Source organism: Dasypus novemcinctus, chromosome 2 (assembly GCF_030445035.2).
Source record: "Dasypus novemcinctus isolate mDasNov1 chromosome 2, mDasNov1.1.hap2, whole genome shotgun sequence".
NCBI classification, from domain to species: domain Eukaryota; kingdom Metazoa; phylum Chordata; class Mammalia; order Cingulata; family Dasypodidae; genus Dasypus; species Dasypus novemcinctus.
In genome coordinates this window covers 159,879,613-159,895,945 of record NC_080674.1, presented here as the reverse complement: position 1 = coordinate 159,895,945, position 16,333 = coordinate 159,879,613, and the positions used below count along the sequence as shown (strand labels likewise).

At 58.0% G+C, this 16,333-nt stretch overlaps 1 protein-coding gene across 3 annotated transcripts in view; it reads left to right on the top strand.

Moving 5' to 3' along the window:
* CAMK2A (calcium/calmodulin dependent protein kinase II alpha) overlaps window positions 1–10,293 on the top strand; it is a 67,024-nt gene extending 56,731 nt beyond the window's left edge. For 2 of the 3 annotated variants that reach the window (XM_058280960.1, XM_058280958.2), the window contains 4 exons: window positions 261–336; window positions 2,948–3,042; window positions 6,485–6,713; window positions 6,955–10,293. In XM_058280960.1, the coding sequence (XP_058136943.1) occupies window positions 261–336; window positions 2,948–3,042; window positions 6,485–6,713; window positions 6,955–6,958 (404 nt within the window). In that variant the 3' untranslated portion in view covers window positions 6,959–10,293. Of the gene's footprint in view, window positions 1–260; window positions 337–2,947; window positions 3,043–6,484; window positions 6,718–6,954 lie in introns of those variants that run through there. The other variant, XM_058280961.2, reaches the window with a different exon arrangement.
* The last annotated feature ends 6,040 nt before the right edge of the window (window positions 10,294–16,333 follow it).

Below are 16,333 nucleotides of genomic sequence, written 5' to 3'. Positions count from 1 at the left end.
CAAGTGACCCTGGGTCCGCCCTTTCTAGTTGAGGGAACTTTCATACCTTTTCACCTTTCTGGGCCTCAGTTTCTCCCTTTGTGGAATAAGGTAGTGCTGTCTGCTCCCAGGGACTATGCAAAGATAAATGAGACCCTCCAGGGGATGTCCCCAGGGCCCAGCACAGGCCCGGCACGTGCTGAGGACTCAGGAGGCGGTAGCTGGAGCTTCACTTCTATCACTGTCACTGCGATTTCCCCGTGTCCCCTCCTGCCTTGCAGTGCGGAAACAGGAGATTATAAAAGTGACAGAGCAGCTGATTGAAGCCATAAGCAATGGAGATTTCGAGTCCTACACGTGAGTTTGCTGGGCTCTTTCTGCATGTCCCCCTGCTTGGGCCTTGGCTCGAGGGGGGCTGAGGTTTCCTTGGAGACCCTCGTCTGTGACCCTGACTCGTTCTCGCGCTGCACTGTGCCGTAATCTGACTCATCTCGTGTTTCTCTTCTGCCTTTGGCCTTTATGCTTTTTCAAAGTTTTCTGTCCGCAACTCCTCCTCTTCGCCCTTTCCTTCTCTTCGTCGTCTCCCTCCTCTTCTCATGTCCTGCTCAGCAGGAGGAACTCCAAACAAAACTCCTTTTCCCCCAGGAGAGGGTGGCCTCCACGACAGTGTGGTCTCCGCAGGGGACGAGCTGGGGGGCGGGGGGGCAGCCCCCTCCTCAGTCTGTCTCATGGGCCCGGGGTGCCCTGGACCTCCTCAGACCTCTGCCCTCAGAAGGGCAGGCCCTCTGGAAGTGGGCAAGAATCCCTAAGGTGTGTTCTTGAGGTGAGCAGGGGTGAACGAAAGCACCTCAAAACTGAGCCGTAACTCCTCGGGGGAATAAGGCAGAGTGCAGGAAAATAACGATGCTGAAACGGGTAGTGTGAGAGGTCCCCTAGGCCAGGCGCAGCCGTGGAGGAGCAGCGGTGTGCAAAGGCTGGGCGCGAGCGTCCCCTGGCGGTCACCGACACCCTCCTGGTCTGACCAGGAAGCCGGTCTCTGCTGGCCCCAGGGAGAGGAGTATTCCAGGCTCCCCTTCTCACTGGGTGACAAGACCCGGGTCTGGAGATGGAGCAGGCTACGGCAAAGTGACTCTAGCCTGTTGGGTTAAAGCGAGGTGGGAATACCCTGGCTGGGGTTTGCTCCTTGGGTAGCCTGATTCTGGTTGCCACCGTGCCCAGAGCTGACGTGTTTCCCCAAAGCTTGGCAGGGCAGGCACAGTCTAATCAGGGGGAGGGTGTTCCGCAGCAGTGGGGGGCAAAGACCCCAGAAACTCACTGATTATGTCCCAAGGAGCAAGGACTTTGGAATATGCATGTGTGAAACTGAGGCCTGCATGTACATACGTGTGCATGTGCTTGTACACATGTGTGCACGTTTGTGACTGTGCACAAGGAGCATGCTCAGCTGTGTGTGCATGTGTGTGCCTGGCATAAAGCACAGAAACAGGCTATTAGAAGGGTCTTGCAGTCAAGCCTGGAGTCAAGTTGGGACATATTGTGCCAGAGGCTCTGCAAGGAGGGAAAACCAGGGAGGGAGGGACAGGGAGAGGTGGCCCCTGTGGACCCCAAGCTTCCCAGTGCCATTTCTGGGGGCCCTGGGAAACCACTCCCACCTCTGTGATGTCACTACTTCTGGGATCTGCCATCTACTCTGGTTTCTGACCTCTTGCATGACCCCTGGGCCTGTGTAAGCCTAGACCTCCAAGTCTGGCCCTGTGTAAGCCTAGAAAAAAACCCTCTGTCTCTCCGGGCCTCAGTTTCCCTACCTGGACAATGGAGTTGGAGCAGAAGGTGTCTGAGTCTGCTCACCCTAGAAGGCAGGAACACCCAGACAGCCCCGGAAGTGGGCTTCTCCAGCGGGGGTGCTCAGTCTCCGAGGCACTCAGGCCTCTCAGGCTGCCTCAGATCCCCCAAGAACAGGGCCCCAAGACTCCCACCATCTGACCACAGCCCCCACCCCTGGCTTAGTCCATCTGGAGAACGTGAGGTCCTGAGTGGAGAAGCGAGTTGTCTGGGCTCACAGCCTCTAAGCACACCCTGCAAGGGGCTTCGTCCTGCACCTGCCACGATGTCCGGCTCAGGCCATGCTGGGCCTGACACCCTCTTCTGGGCTCTCCAGCTCTACCTGGTTGGGATCTTTGCTTGCCCTGGGGTCCTTCCCGTCCCCGGCATCATTGCCATTGTCGCAGAGGCCCATCTTGTGCCCTTCAGGATGGGAGGGGCAGCTTGTGCTCTTTCCCTGCCTGGCCGTCACGGTCTCCCGGAAGACTGAGCCTTGGCAGGGACCAGAGAGCTGGCCATTCGCAGCCTCCACTCACTGATGCCTCCTCCTGCCACACCCTATGCTCGCCCCTCCCCTGCATAATTTAACATATGTTCCTCATCTTGCGGAAGAGGAAACTGAGGCTCACATTCAGGGTTGCTGCTAACCACAGGGCACCTTTGTGCAAATTAGCAAAAGGTGGCCCTTCTGGGCATACACCTGGCTTGGTGAGCAGAAGTCACTTCTATGTGTGGGAAGACAAACTAGGAAAACTCCCTCTGGATCCAGCAGCCCTGGGCCAGGGATTGCAATTTGGAAAGTGGAATGTGGGCTGGATTTCGCCCCCACCCTTGTGTCATGCACTGGCTTTTAGGGTAGCTAAACCCCTTGCCTGAGGTCTCATAACAGAAAGTAACAGAGCCAGGACCTGAGCCCAGGCCTTCTGGTACTAAACGGCACCCTCCAGTCAGCAATGCTCTGCACTTTACCGTTTGCAAGCCCCTTCCCATCCTCCAGCCTTACAGGCACGGTGAGGTAGGTTTTATCCCCTGCTTCACAGGCTCCCCACAGGATGGCCCAGCTCTGCTCCAATCCAGGCCCCTGGAATTAGAGGGCGGCCCCAAGAAGCAACCTCAGCCCCTCTCTCCTCTGGCTTCCTTCCCCCAGGAAGATGTGCGACCCGGGGATGACAGCTTTCGAACCCGAGGCTCTGGGGAACTTGGTTGAGGGCCTGGACTTCCATCGATTCTATTTTGAGAACTGTGAGCAATCCCTTCTCTCTGGGGTGCCTGTTGTCTCCTCTCGTTCCGTGTCCTGCCGGATGGCACAGCAGAGTGACAGGCAGGGCCCCTGGGGTGGCTGGGGAGCCGGCGAAGCAGAAGATCCCATGTGGACAGGGGTCGGTACCACCTTGGGTCCCTCTCCGAAGCCAGGCCTGTCAGACCGCCAGCTGCCCCCTCCCTGCGGCTGAGGAGGGGCCAAGGGGCTCCCAGGGCCTGGAGCAGTGCGCCAAGGCCCCGAGCCCTCTCCGGCCCATGACCCGGGGCATTCCATTTTACAGATAAGGGGCCTGCCCATCAGGCTCGTGCTCCCCAGGGACAGGCACTCTTGACCCTGGGCCATCTCAGCTGCGCTGCTCACCAGCTGGCTGGTGGGCTGCTAGGCCACAGTCCCCTCTGCAGGCGAGGTTTGGGGAGAAGGAGAGGCCCCTGAGCTCACGCTGCTGTGCCCCTGCCTGTTCGTCTAGGTCTCTGTCCTGTATGTCTGTACCTCCTGGGGCTCTCTTCTGCAGGACAGACCTCGGCCGCTTGGCGAGCAGGGGCTGTCGGGCTGGGCAGGGCCTGGGCTGGGGTGCCGTCTGCCTTTGGCTGTGACTCACCTTGGCGGGGAGTCAGGCCTGCACGAGCCAAAGCCCACGCAGCTTAGAATCATGCTCCGGGCTGGGCGGACGGGCCTTCGGGGTGGTCTATCCAGGGCCCCCAAGTGATCCAAGGGCCCCCAAAGTGAAGGCCGGGCCATCACTGAGGCCACACAAGATGTTTCAGATGTATTTAGGCTCCCCAGACAGAAAGTGGTACCCTTTGAAATCCTTCTTCAGTACTTTCGACTATGTCAAGGGAAAAGCTTAATTGGGTACTAGTTCATCTTTAACCCTTCTCAGATACTTCCTAATCTCTGTTTATCAAAGAGAACAGGTGTCAGGCTCACATCCCTTGCAGGCAAGAGCATGGAGCTGGGATTACATAACTGAACTTATTAAAATTTTATTGTGATACTGGTTGTTCATTAATGATTGTGCTAGGAAGTTATCTTTTCAAATAAATTTCTATAAATCAGTAGAGTCAATTTAAGGAAATAATTTAATGACATAGGTACAGGTGGCATTTATATATGGTAAAAATAATAAACGTGGTATGAAAATGCCTGAAGTGGGGCAAGTTGATCTAGTACAGCTCTTCATCACACAGAAGGGGAAACAGAGGCCCAGGGAGGGGGATGGACTAGCCCAGAGGCTCCTGGGCAGTTGGTGGAAGAAGTTGCACCTGACTCCCTCCTACACCCTCGCTGATGAATTTTTTCCAGAGTACAGGGACTCAAGCACACCTCAAAAAAAAGCTGCAAGGAAGAGGCAACTTCCTTTAGTAAATCAAACTCTGATTTTGATTCTTCAAGGTTGGCAGTGGGGATTAAGTTTTCAAAGGAGAGGTGACTGGACCCCAAGGGTCACACTGGAGCCTCCCCACCCATCACGGCAGCCACCGTTATACTGGTTTGCCCTCTAGGGGCGCTGGCTCCCTTTTCATACCGTGGCCTTCTGTGGACTCACCAATCCTCACGGAGCAGAGCAGAGACAGGCTCAGGGTTGAGAGCAGAGAAATAAGGCGGGAAGGCCAGGCTAGCCCTCGGCCGGCTTCCACGCACTGGGTCCCGTCTTGGCACCAGCCCCCTGGACTCCGGTCACGTCCAAGGCAGGACCCACGGGAGCAAGGGCCGGAGTAACTCAAGTCCCATCCTCCAGCTTCCTAGGTTTTCCTGCTTAAGGGTCTGGCCCCTTCTGCCACCCTACCCACGAGAACCTGGCAGAAGCCTGGCCAATCTGCTCAAGGGACAGTGACATTAGGGTGGTGGTTTCTTTACAAATACTCCCCAGGTCCCCCAGTCTCCTCAACAATGCTGGGCTCTGGTGGTCCCTTCTGGTATGGTCCTTAGATTGCCCTAATTCAGTCCCACTTGGAGACTGACTTCTTTTAAGTCCAAATGTTTTTCTTTCAGGAACTGGCCCCTCTTGGGTACAGATTTTATGTCTGGTCTGGAACAAGTCAGATTACTTCTCTGGACCTAAGTAGATGCCTTGAAATAGATGGTCTTGAGTACCTGCAGCCCTAGATGCTCTCAGGAATGCTTCTGAATGCCTCCCTGCAATTTTTAGGAGGACCTCTGGGTGACCTCTGAGGTCACACCCAAACCGATGATGCAAAAGCTCTACATTCCGTGTGTCTGAAAGCCCAATTCTGAGTTTATTATTCCCTTATATCTAAGACTCAGTGGTTTTGAGTCCTTTATCCAAACCCTGAGTGCAGCATGATTACAATATTAGGGGACAGATGCTACTTGATCCTTTCTGCAGTCCTGAAAAAAAGACATTTAAAATTTTTCAGGAAGTCAGAGGCTCACAAACCTGAACATGCCTTAGACTCAGGGGGCAGGGCAGGGAAGGGAGCTTTTGAATGGTGTAGATTCCTGGACTGGAATCTCTCCGGTGGGGCTGGGGAATCTGTACCTATACAGTTCTCCCTGCGACCTGGACCTGTGTCTGGGCTACATGAAAGGAAGGCACGGGGGTTGCCCTTAGGCCCGAGATCCTGGTGAGCGCTGTGTCGCAGGGAGGGCTGGGTCCTAGTCTCAGTGTTTGTGTTCTCCATCTTGATGAAAACACTGAGAGTTCCTAGAGGGGCAACAGCAACAACAAAATGGTGACTCTTATTTCACATGGAGGAAGCTGGCTCAGGTACTTTTGTCAGTTCTGTCACCCACTGCAAGAGCATTGCATTTTCCCCTGACTCTAGAAAGCTCCATGACCTGGCCCATGGCCACCAATATCATCCTTATAATTTCAAGGTTCTAAGATTCGACAATTCTGATATTCTTCAGGTGTCATGATTCTAAATGTCTACAGTAGAGGTGGCAAGTGGGTGCCCAGGGGCAATATCTGTACTAAAGACTCATTTCATGTGACCTGAGATTTCACATAAAAATCCAGATTTTCAGGTTCTCTAGAAAATCAGAAAGTCTGATCCCACTGGCCTAATTTGCCTAGCAACCGTTAGGGAAACTCTGTACCATGGGTCCCCTGTTTACCACAGCCCCCACCACTCCCAAATGTCTCCCCCGACCCAGACAGAAGGGGTCAGTTGTCCTTTAGCATCTTACACCCAGCCTACCTCCCTTGTTTATGTGGCCCCTGTGGGGATCTGGAAATCACTGTAGCTAACCTGGGATGGGATACCCAGCTCATCTGGAGCTCTGCCTTGACGTGCAGACAGCTGGGCCCTGCCACCGAGAGCCCTCCTCTGGAAATGAGGGGGGCAGAGGGGCCTCCGCCGAGGGGCTCGCTGGGTGATGGGGAGCGTCCGGGGCACGAGGCGGGAGGCCCAGGCTGCATCTGCTCTGCCCTCTTGCCCGCCCTGCCCGCCCGGCCTCCAGTGTGGTCTCGGAACAGCAAGCCCGTGCACACCACCATCCTGAACCCCCACATCCACCTGATGGGCGACGAGGCGGCCTGCATCGCCTACATCCGCATCACGCAGTACCTGGACGCGGGCGGCGTCCCCCGCACCGCCCAGTCGGAGGAGACCCGCATCTGGCACCGCCGGGACGGCAAATGGCAGATCGTCCACTTCCACAGATCCGGGGCGCCCTCTGTCCTGCCGCAGTGAGCACCTCTGTCTCCTCCTCCTGCCTCCCTCCACCACGGGGTGACAGAAGGGAACCGGGTGGGGGTGCCGGCCCGGGCGGGGGGCGGGCACGTGTCGGGGAACCCGGCCGGGGGGAGAGCTGGGCAGGACTCGCGGGCCGCAGCTTGGACTCCGTCTAAAGAGGTGGGGTGCGCTGGTCACCCTAGCGGGTCAACGGGGCCCCCAGGACCACCCACACCGCCCCCCATCTTCTTACAGTTGAAGGGCCCGGCCGGGGTCACCGCGTTGCCGAAGCACGGAGACCCACACTCTCGGTGGAATGCGGCTGCTGGTTCTCCCACTTGGATTTTGCTGGAAGTCCCCCCGTCACGTGGCCTCACGACCACCATCACCTGCGCACCTGCGTCCAGAACACCACCTGTTCACAGCAGCATCCCAGCTGGCCCGCCCCCGCCTCTCGCTCTCGCTCTCGCCTCCAGGACATTTCCTTGCGCCTCCCCCTGCCCGGGCACCGCTTCCTCAGGCCTGGGACCCCTACCCCCGCGATCGATCGTTTGCCTGGTCCGGCCTGGAGCTGCAGCCCGGGCTGCCCCGCAGCAGCCTCAGCCGGGCTGGGAGCAGGAGACACAGTCTTGAGGCCTGGGGCATCTGCCGGCCCCCGGCCCCCGAGCCAGCAAGGGAACCCCCGGGCCCGAGCCGACCCCCCGGGCCCGAGCCGACCCCCCGCCGGAGAGGGCAGAGCGTGCCCGAGCCCAGGAGCTTCGTGCCTCAAAATGTCCCCCCAAGTCTTCTGCCTCCTGCCCCCCTCCCCCCCGGAACTTTTTCCTTCCTGACCCTTCCCGCTTAGCAGGGGGGCGCGATCCTCTCAGGGTGCCCCCGTTTCCGTCCTTCCTTCTGCCGATGTTTACCTCCAGCATTCAGCCCGCCGGTCCCGTCCTTCCATCATCCGTGGAGAATTCCAGCTTCTTAATATCTGAGTGGGGGAATCTGTTTTTCGGGGGACAAAAGAAAGCAACGTTTAGGTATCACTTCTACTTGGACCGCATGCCTTTTTATAGCCAAACTTCCAGTGTATTTCGTAAATGGATTTCGCGTTAATGGATATTTATGTAATATCTAGACCTCTCAAATTATTGTGAGGAGGGTTGGGTTGGGATGGGAAGGGGGGTGGGAAGAGGGGTGAGGGGTAGTTTTCTTTTTCTGTTCTAGATATCTGTTTTGGTTTTTGTTTTGTCATCTCTGAGGTGGACTTTGTCCCCTGTGGATATCTGGGGCTGAGGTGGGCTCATCCTGGGGGGAAGAGCCTCTCTGACATGTCGGTTCCCAGGTGAGCTGGCATGGGGACTCCTAGGCGCCCTGTGGACGTGCCCGATGTCAGTGCTGATTCACAGCCAGTCAGGACAGAGCAAGGTCAGGCTGGAAATATCTGGACTTCGCTTCCCACTAGGGTCCTCACTGCCAAGCTTCCCAGGGCTTCATCCCATCACCACACCTGTCTGCCTCCCATTCCCCCACCTCGGGGGACCCTGAAGCAGGAGTCCTCACTGCCTCTCTCCCCTCGGCACTGACGGCCAACGCAGAGCGCTGGGAATCTCCCTCTTCATGCCTCCTTCTGCAGCCCTGGCTTAGCATTCGTGCTCGCTCTCGCTCTCTCTCGCGCGCTCTCTCTCTCTCTCTCTCTCTCTCTCTCACTCGCTCTCTCGCTCTCTCGCTCTCTCTCTCTCTCTGCTCTCTCTCTCTCTCTTTTGCTTTCTCTTTCCCTCTTCCCCCCGGGACTGACTCTGATGTGGAATGCCTTAGCACATCCACTGCAATCTACTGTCTGCACTGTTTTCTTTGCATGACTTTGTATGCAGTATGTTGGGGAAAAAAATGAAAAGAAGAAAAAACACTCAACAAAACCAATCTACATGTTTTGGACAAAATAATAATAATATAATAATAATAATGATAGAGGTTGTATTCTCAGTGTCCAACTTGGAATTATGTTGCTGCCTCTCTGTGCTTTTGGCCTCTGTGTGGCCGTGTTTTGCCAGCATGAGATACTATCCCCTCTGGAGGATTTTAGGGGAGAAAGAGCCACATCCCCAGGGATTTGGAGGAGGCTCTGGTCTCCCCAACCCTCTGGGAAGTCCTGGGTGTTGGTTGGAGCAGGACTGATGGGGATGTTTGATCTTGGACTTCTGGAGTTTTCCCTGAGCATGAGCTGTCTGCTGGGTTCTTTCTCAACTCCTGCTGCCCGGCTGAGGAGACGAGGGGGCGGGTCAGGCAGGTTGGTGGGGGCTGAAGACCAGGAGGGAGGCTGCCCAGGCCTCCTGGTTTCCAGGCTGGACCATCACCGGCCTCTGGCCTCTGGCCTGCCAGAGGCTCTGCTGCCCAGGCCCAGGGTTTAGGCACTTGGCCTGCCCTGGGCCCAGAGGGCTTCCCACTAAGGCCCAGCAATCTCAGCATCCCAGCAACAAAACCACCTGCCTCACCCGTGAGCACCCAGCTCCCACAGCCATCCCACGCCGAAGGGGAGGTGTGCTCCTCGCCAGGGCATGCTGCAATGACCACGGCAAGGCCTGGGCCCCCTTCTTCAGCCTTAGTTTTCCCATGGGTTGAAAGGGTTAAAAATTCCCACCAGCCTACCTTGTAGGGCTGAGGGGGCTCAAGCGGCGTGCGGGTGTGCAGCCCGGGTGTGCAGCCCGAGCAGCACTAACTCCCAGCTTAGCTGCTGGCTGGACGCCTGTTTAACTCGGGACCTGGCCAGTCCCACCCGCCCTGCAGCCCCTCATTCTCCTCTTTGGTGCCTGTCAACTGCTTCTTGGCAGTGGACTGCAGAGGAAAAAGCAGTGGTTTGGGCAGTAATAGGCTTCGATTTCCAGCTCTGACCCAGACTTACTGTGTGACCTTGGGCAAGTCCTTTTCTCCGTCTGGGCCTCAGTTTCCCCACCAGAGGAAATTGAGCTGGAGGGCCTCAAGAAGCCTTTCATTTGCTGGCACACTTCCTGTCCACTCTGTTCTTCTCTTCCTCATTTACCTCCAAGTGCCAGAGAAGTGGAGGCAGGTGTCACTCCAGGCTGAGATGACCCCCCTGCAAAGGCCACTTCTGGGGTGGGCAGCCACCTGCTTAGACCACAGGGCACCAGGGGTGAGCCTGAGGCAGCAGGCAAGTGACACTGGCAGAAAATGCTGACCAGAGGCCAGCCTACCAGACAGACAAACTCCGTGCTCCTCCAAAACACCCTTCAGATGCAAAAAAAAAAATCCAAACCCAAGCAAAAACCTAGGTTCGAGCATGCAAAGTGTCTACAGGAAGGTAGTCTGCCAGGTTTGTGCCCACTGCAGGGCACATCCTGACCCGTAGCCTCCTGTCTCCCTTCAAGGGAGATCCTTTGTGGGGATGTGTGTGCCAGACTCCCCGTGCTGGTTTCTTTGTTACTGTTTGTTTGGGGTTTTGTTTCAGTTCTTTTTTTCTTTTTTTAAAAATACGTGGCTGTGAATATGAATGACCACTGCTCAAACTTTCTGCTATGGGGGGGAGGGGGGGGAGGGAAGAAGGGGGCGTCTGTTTTATTCTTGGTGTTTTCAGTGCAATAAATAGCTGCAAACTTCTGTGTCTCTCTGGGTCGAGCTCGGGCACCGGAAGGGTTTTCCCCTGCTTGGATCTCCCAGTTGTCAATGGAAAGTCGTGGTGTGTGAGCACTTAGGTCACGTCTCAAGGCTGAGCCAGTCACGTGGGATGACGCCTGGATACCACCCCCCCTTAGAGCCAGGAATGGGGTCTGCCTCTCCCCTAGGCACGGGGGCGCCCTCAACAAGAAGGAGGGGATGGATTCTGGTCGCTGCCAACAGTCAACAGCTGCAGTCTCCCTCAGGGGTCTCGGAACAAGGCTCTCCTCGAGGTCTCTGGTTCCCATATACAAGGAGCCCTGCCCCATTCTCTTCCCTCCACCACTGAACCCCGCAGAGAAGGCCCCAGGCCTCAGGGCCCCTGGAGGGTGGTTTTGAACATGCGGTAAAGGGCAGAAGTATCTCTACCCAAAAGAGTTTGTGTGACCCAAATGCCCAGGGGCCTTGGGGTGGAGAGAAGGGTGGCAGAGAGAGGGGGCCCAGGTGGCTTTAGAGGCCCGTGGGGGCCCAGGCCGAGCCAGGGTGATGTGCTGGGCAATGAGCTCCTTGGGCCACAACAGGGCCTAGGAGGTCCGGCCTCCCCAGGGCCGAGAGGATGGGCCCGCTGGAGCCCACACCCCACTGGACCATGCTCTGCCTGTCCAGGACCCCAGGACTGCTCGCCCGGGGCCTGCACCAGCCACTCCCCCAGTCTCTCCTCGCTGCCGTTATGAGGGCCGGGGGGGTTGTCGATGGGGGGAGTGCCCCCAGCACACACACGTGAGGACCTCCGCAGTGAGAGCAGGGGCCAAGGCTGGGCAGAGCAAGGGGCTGGGCTGCAGAGAGGCCTGGGGAGCTTCTATCTCACCCTTGCCCTGGTGCCACAAGCGTCGGCGCCAGGCTCCTTGCAGTTCTGCCTTCACTGGGATTGGTTCCCCGACCCGGCCGCCCGCTGCCATAGCAGACACCTGCCAGCAGGTGGCAGCGCGGGAGCAAGTTACAGGAGCCCTTGGGTCCGGTGAGGCCACCAAGCTCGGGGCGAGCCTAGCGGACCTCAACAGGTGTCCTCTAACGCTCAGGACCTATCATTGCACTTAAAACACTGTTTTCTCACAGGCACATGACCCGTTGTAGTTCCCAGAGTGTTTTCACACCCCTTGTCCCTGTTCCTCCTTTCAAGAGCCCTGATTCAGGGGACACTGGGACTTAGTCAAAGAGGCTTCTTGAGAGACTCAGAGCCTTCCCACGCGGAGCACAGTGCTCTGTTCCCTCCTAGGAACACGGTCTGGGTGGGAGGGGGGTGTCGCAAGGCTGGCCCTCCGTCCCTGTCTCTGCAGGACCAGCCAAGAGTACGTTTGTCCTCCTGTCCCCTCCTCTCCCGGGGTCTCCGCCTGCGGTCCCCACCCCTCACTGACCATCCACCGGCTGCAGGCTCCCGTCGTTCTCTTACCAGTACACAGCAGAGCTGCCTCTTCACGACCTAGACCCGGCACCTCCCCCTCCAGGAGACCCCCTCCCACCCCTCCGACCCGGTGAGCCCCCTTCCCGGGGCTTCCACACCATCCGCTCTGGTCTGGGGCATCTGCCAGACCGAGCGCTCCCTGCAGGCAGGTCGGCGTCTTCTTGAGGGTGTAGGTGTTCTCACAGAGCACACCCCGGGCGAGCGTGTGTGGCCGGCGGGGAGGAGGAAAGGCCGCTGTGTGGCGTGAGCGCGGGCACCTCTCTCCACCACGGCGTGGACCAAGCACCCGGCACGCCGCCCACCCCATGCTTGTGCTCTCGGAGTCCTCGCGACAGCCCTCGGGGAGGCGCTATTACTCTCTTCACTCCGTGACTGGGGAGACCGCGGTGCAGAAGGGTGAAGGGCTCTGCCCAGGAACCCCTGTCTCCTTTCCCACCAGGAATTCCTGGCTGCATCCCAGGGAGGGAGGGACAGGCAGAGAACCTGAGCTCAGGGCAGGCCAGGAGGGGTCAGACCTGGAGGAGCAGAAGGAGGAGGCGGAGCAGGAAATGTGGCTGGGGAGGCCCTGAGGAGGCGCTGACAGGGAGGCAAGCAGGCAGGCTGTGGACCCCGCGCAGGGGCCGGGGGTGGGGGGCCTGGAGAGGAGGAAGTTGCCAGAAAAGTCGGAAGGCTGGGTGTGCCGTGGACCTGCCATGAAGTGGCAGGGAACAGTGGGCCCTGTCTGCCACAGGTGGCTGCCCCAGCAGTGGGAAATGGCCTTCCCCAGACCTGGCTGTTGAAAAGCTTTTAGGAAACATCCCCCAGCAGGTGCTGGGAGTGTTTGCACAGGGCAAGGTGGGGCGGGTCCCGTCCTGTGGGAATGGCCCCCTCTTCCTGCTGAGATGAGCCCCACCTTCCTTCTTTTCTACCCGGGCCTGCCAAGTTTCAGAGGCCACTTCCCTTGGGGCAGCCCGGCCCAGGGCCACGGCCGGGGGTGAATGGAGTCACCTAGAGGTGGCCCGTCCCTTACCCAAGGAAGAGGGAGGTCATCACCTTTCTCTCCCAGTGCTTCCCCTCTCTGGGCCTCAGTTTTGTCATTATCACAACAATGGGGTTAAATCTGTGGTCCCCAAACACTACGAACTGGTATAGACTCACTCTGGGGGTTGCCTAAAAATACAAATGTTCCAGGTCCCACCCTCAGAGACTTAGCAGCTGTGATTTTAATAAGCACCCAAGTTTGGGAATCCTGCATTAAGCAACTCCCTCCTTCCTCAGTTCCCACAGTCAGGCTGGAAACCCAAAGATAGAGTTATCGCCCAGCCTCACCCAGCCTTCCCGCTTCCCCATCCTCCTCTGACTCAGCTCGGTCAATATTGACCATCGGCCCCTCCTCTCCTGTAACTCCTGCCACCCTTGCCTGACTCTCCCTGAGACCCCAACCCAGCAGAGTCAAGGTCAGAGCCAGGCTTGCAGCCCGTAGAATTTCAAGGCTATGCCCACTCCCACTCTGCATTTTCAGCAGGATATCCCAGCTCGGGAGAAATCATCAGGTCTCCTAATCATTAACTTCATCCTGCAGAAGGAGTGAAAACTTCCTTCCCACCAGGCAGAGCTTTTTCCTGAATCCCCGGATCCATCTGAGAGGAAGGATTGCAGTTGTCCGTGTTATGGCACCAAGGAGAAGCTGAATGGGGAAGGTGGGGGTGCTCTCTACCTGAGCAGCAACCTGGCCTGTTCAGCCCATGCCCTTTACAGATGGGGACACTGACGCCAGCCTCCAGAGCCCCCTGCCATGGAACTGGGTGGCACGGACAAGCCTGGCCTCAGTCTTGGCTCATGCCTTGCTCCAGCGTGCCAGCCCCTGACCTCCTTCTCCCTAGGCTGGTTGGAGGTGGTAGCTGGGCCTCAGTTTCTTCATCTGTGCAAGGGACAATTGGCTAATGGTAACCATCCCATGTAGAGCGCATCTATATGCCACGTTTTGTGCTAAGCACTTTGACCCATTTTTTAAACATGCCTTGGTCATCTATATCTCATTTAATACCCTGCAAGGGAAAAACTATGATCCCCATTTTGTATTTGAGGAACGTGGGAGGTGAAGCAGCAGATGCAGCTGGGTCATAGCTGTAAGCAGCGAAGCCAGGATTCAAACCACGGCCACGGGGTCCTGACCAGCACAAGGCCAGCCCCACCTTGGTTCCTACTAGCTGCAGTCCCCGAGGGGCTGCAGGTCACAAGTGCTGTGGGCGTTAGAAGGAGAAGGCCTTTTTCTCCCCCAAACAAAAACGATCCTGGATGGAGGCGCTGAGGGGGCCTCTGTGTGGCCAGAGCGGGCAGCAGCGGCTCTGTCTTGGCGGGAGGAGGCCGGCAGGGGGACTGGGGCCCAGATACGGGAAGTCAGGGGGCGATGGAGCGGTAGGGGACGCAGGCCAAGGATCCCAGGCAGGCGGCCCTGGATGCCCTTCCAGAGCACGACCAGCGTCAGCAAGGCCTCAGGCCCCCGAGGGAGCAGTCTGCAGCTCCAGGAGCCAAACTTTCCATGAGCCACCAGCAAAAAATGAGTCTGGAGAGGCATCCACCGCAGAATCAGAGGTTCAGCAACCAAGGGTCACGTGGAATGCGGAGGGGCTCGGGACCGTCTTAACCCTTTGCTGGCTGTCCCCAAAGCCACCACCCAGCTTGTGCAAAGCTGTGGGCTGGCGCTGTGGGGCCAGGGGGGCAGGGGCGACCCACAGATGAGCTAGTGCAGTCTCTGCCCTTGAGGAGCCGGCGATGGGGGAGAGGTCGTGGTCACAAAAGTATTCCTTTAGCCCACAAACGCTCCTCACGTGCTGCCAAGAAGCAGGGACTGTGCTATGAAGTAGGAGATGTCCTTATCCACATTTTGCAGGTAAAGAAACTAAAAGAGATGTCTTCCCCAAGTCACCCAAGGGAGGGACAGAGCTGGGAATCGCGCTCAGTGTGAGTGACTGAGCAGGAGAGGCCTCTGCAAGGCCCCGCTGCTGCCCCGGAGCGCTCTGGAGTCCGAGGAGGACGTTATAACTGTACAGAAGTAAAAGGCCATGCAGACAGAGCTGGGGCGTCAGGACACACACCAGTGGCAGGCTGAGACTGACCCCAGGAGGGCCCTTCCACCCGTGAGAGCCTCGGACTCCTCATCCGGGTGGAGAGGAGTCAGGGTTCAGGAGGAGTGGGTGTTGAGAGGGGCGGACACGGAGGGACGGGAGTGCAACAGATGGTGGGGGACGCTTGAGCAGCGAGGGCACGGCCTGACCAGGGGTCGAGGCCAGCCTGGACCTGCTCCCGCGTAGTATGAGATGCCCTTGGCAAGGTGGTGGAGGGGAAGACGGGCAGGGCCTACTGAGGACAGCCTGCCAAGGCACCGGGGACCCCCGGAGGGGTCTGCTCGCTCTCGCTTGACCTTAGGAAAACAGCTGATGCTCATGGTGTGATGAGGAGCCCCCACCCCAAAATCTGTTCTCAAAGTCACAGATGATGGGCTAGAGCTGCAGGTGGCCCAGTATCCCATCTCAGCACTTCTTGGTGCCCAAGAACTGGGATGGATGGCACCAGGGTACCCCCAGGACCCCCTGCCTCCCAGCTGGCACATATGCTAACCCCCAGGGAGCCCCACCAGCCTCCCAAGTTCAGGGGTCCATGCACACCGACAGCAGTTAGGGCGCTGCCCAGCCCTAACTCTTAATTAGCCCTTGATGCCGGGACCTCGGCCGCCACATTCACCAGGCCTAGGAGACTTGCTGCAAGGAGGTGGAGGAGGCCCTGTTTGACCCCCATGCTGTTCTCTATCTCCCTACATTCAAAACTGGGAAACTTCTTATAAAAATCCAGGCTTCCAGCTTCTTCTAAAAAGCTGGGAGATCTGGTAGCTGCTCCTTTTTGATAGGTATGCCTTCTTCTCTAGTTCACCACAGTCTCCAGCACTCCCTCTTGCCTCTCCAACACCCACTATGGGTCAGTTGCCACTTGTTCTCCCACTCACACCACCGGCTTTGCTCACCCAGGTCCCTGCCTGGCCCTGAGGCACTTGGTTTTGCCACCCCCTTAGCACAGTCTGGGACTCCAGGCTGGGGTCGTGGTCTGACAGGGTTGATGTTTCTTCTGAGGTGCCTACCACCCCGCCATGGGTTCCCCTCGCCGGGTGTCCCTGTGCAGTTCCCAGTGCCGTTGGGCCCGGGCTGGGTCTGTTCTGAGCCAGGAAGCGGGACGGGAGCAGCTGATAGATGGCGCAGGTGACAACGGGGTGGGGGTGGGGTGGGGGGATGTGTGTGCCCGTGTGACAGGAAGGACTGCCTGGGAGCAGAGAAAATGGGAAGAGCATGACAGAGTGGAGGATGGCCAGGAGGCCAGGAACTACAGGCTCAGGGGTAGGCAAGCGTGGGGACGGGCAGGGAGGTGAGGCAGGAGCCAGAAGGCAGGGTAGGTAAGGGGAGAGGATGGGAGGTGAGGCGGGGGGTGGAGAAGCTGGATCCAGACACCTAGAACCCTCCCATCTCAGACTCGGAATCTGGGGAGACCCTCGGCCTCCTGGGAGCCTCCATTCCTGAGTCTCAGGACGCCCGGCTGCAGCCGCAAGCCTGG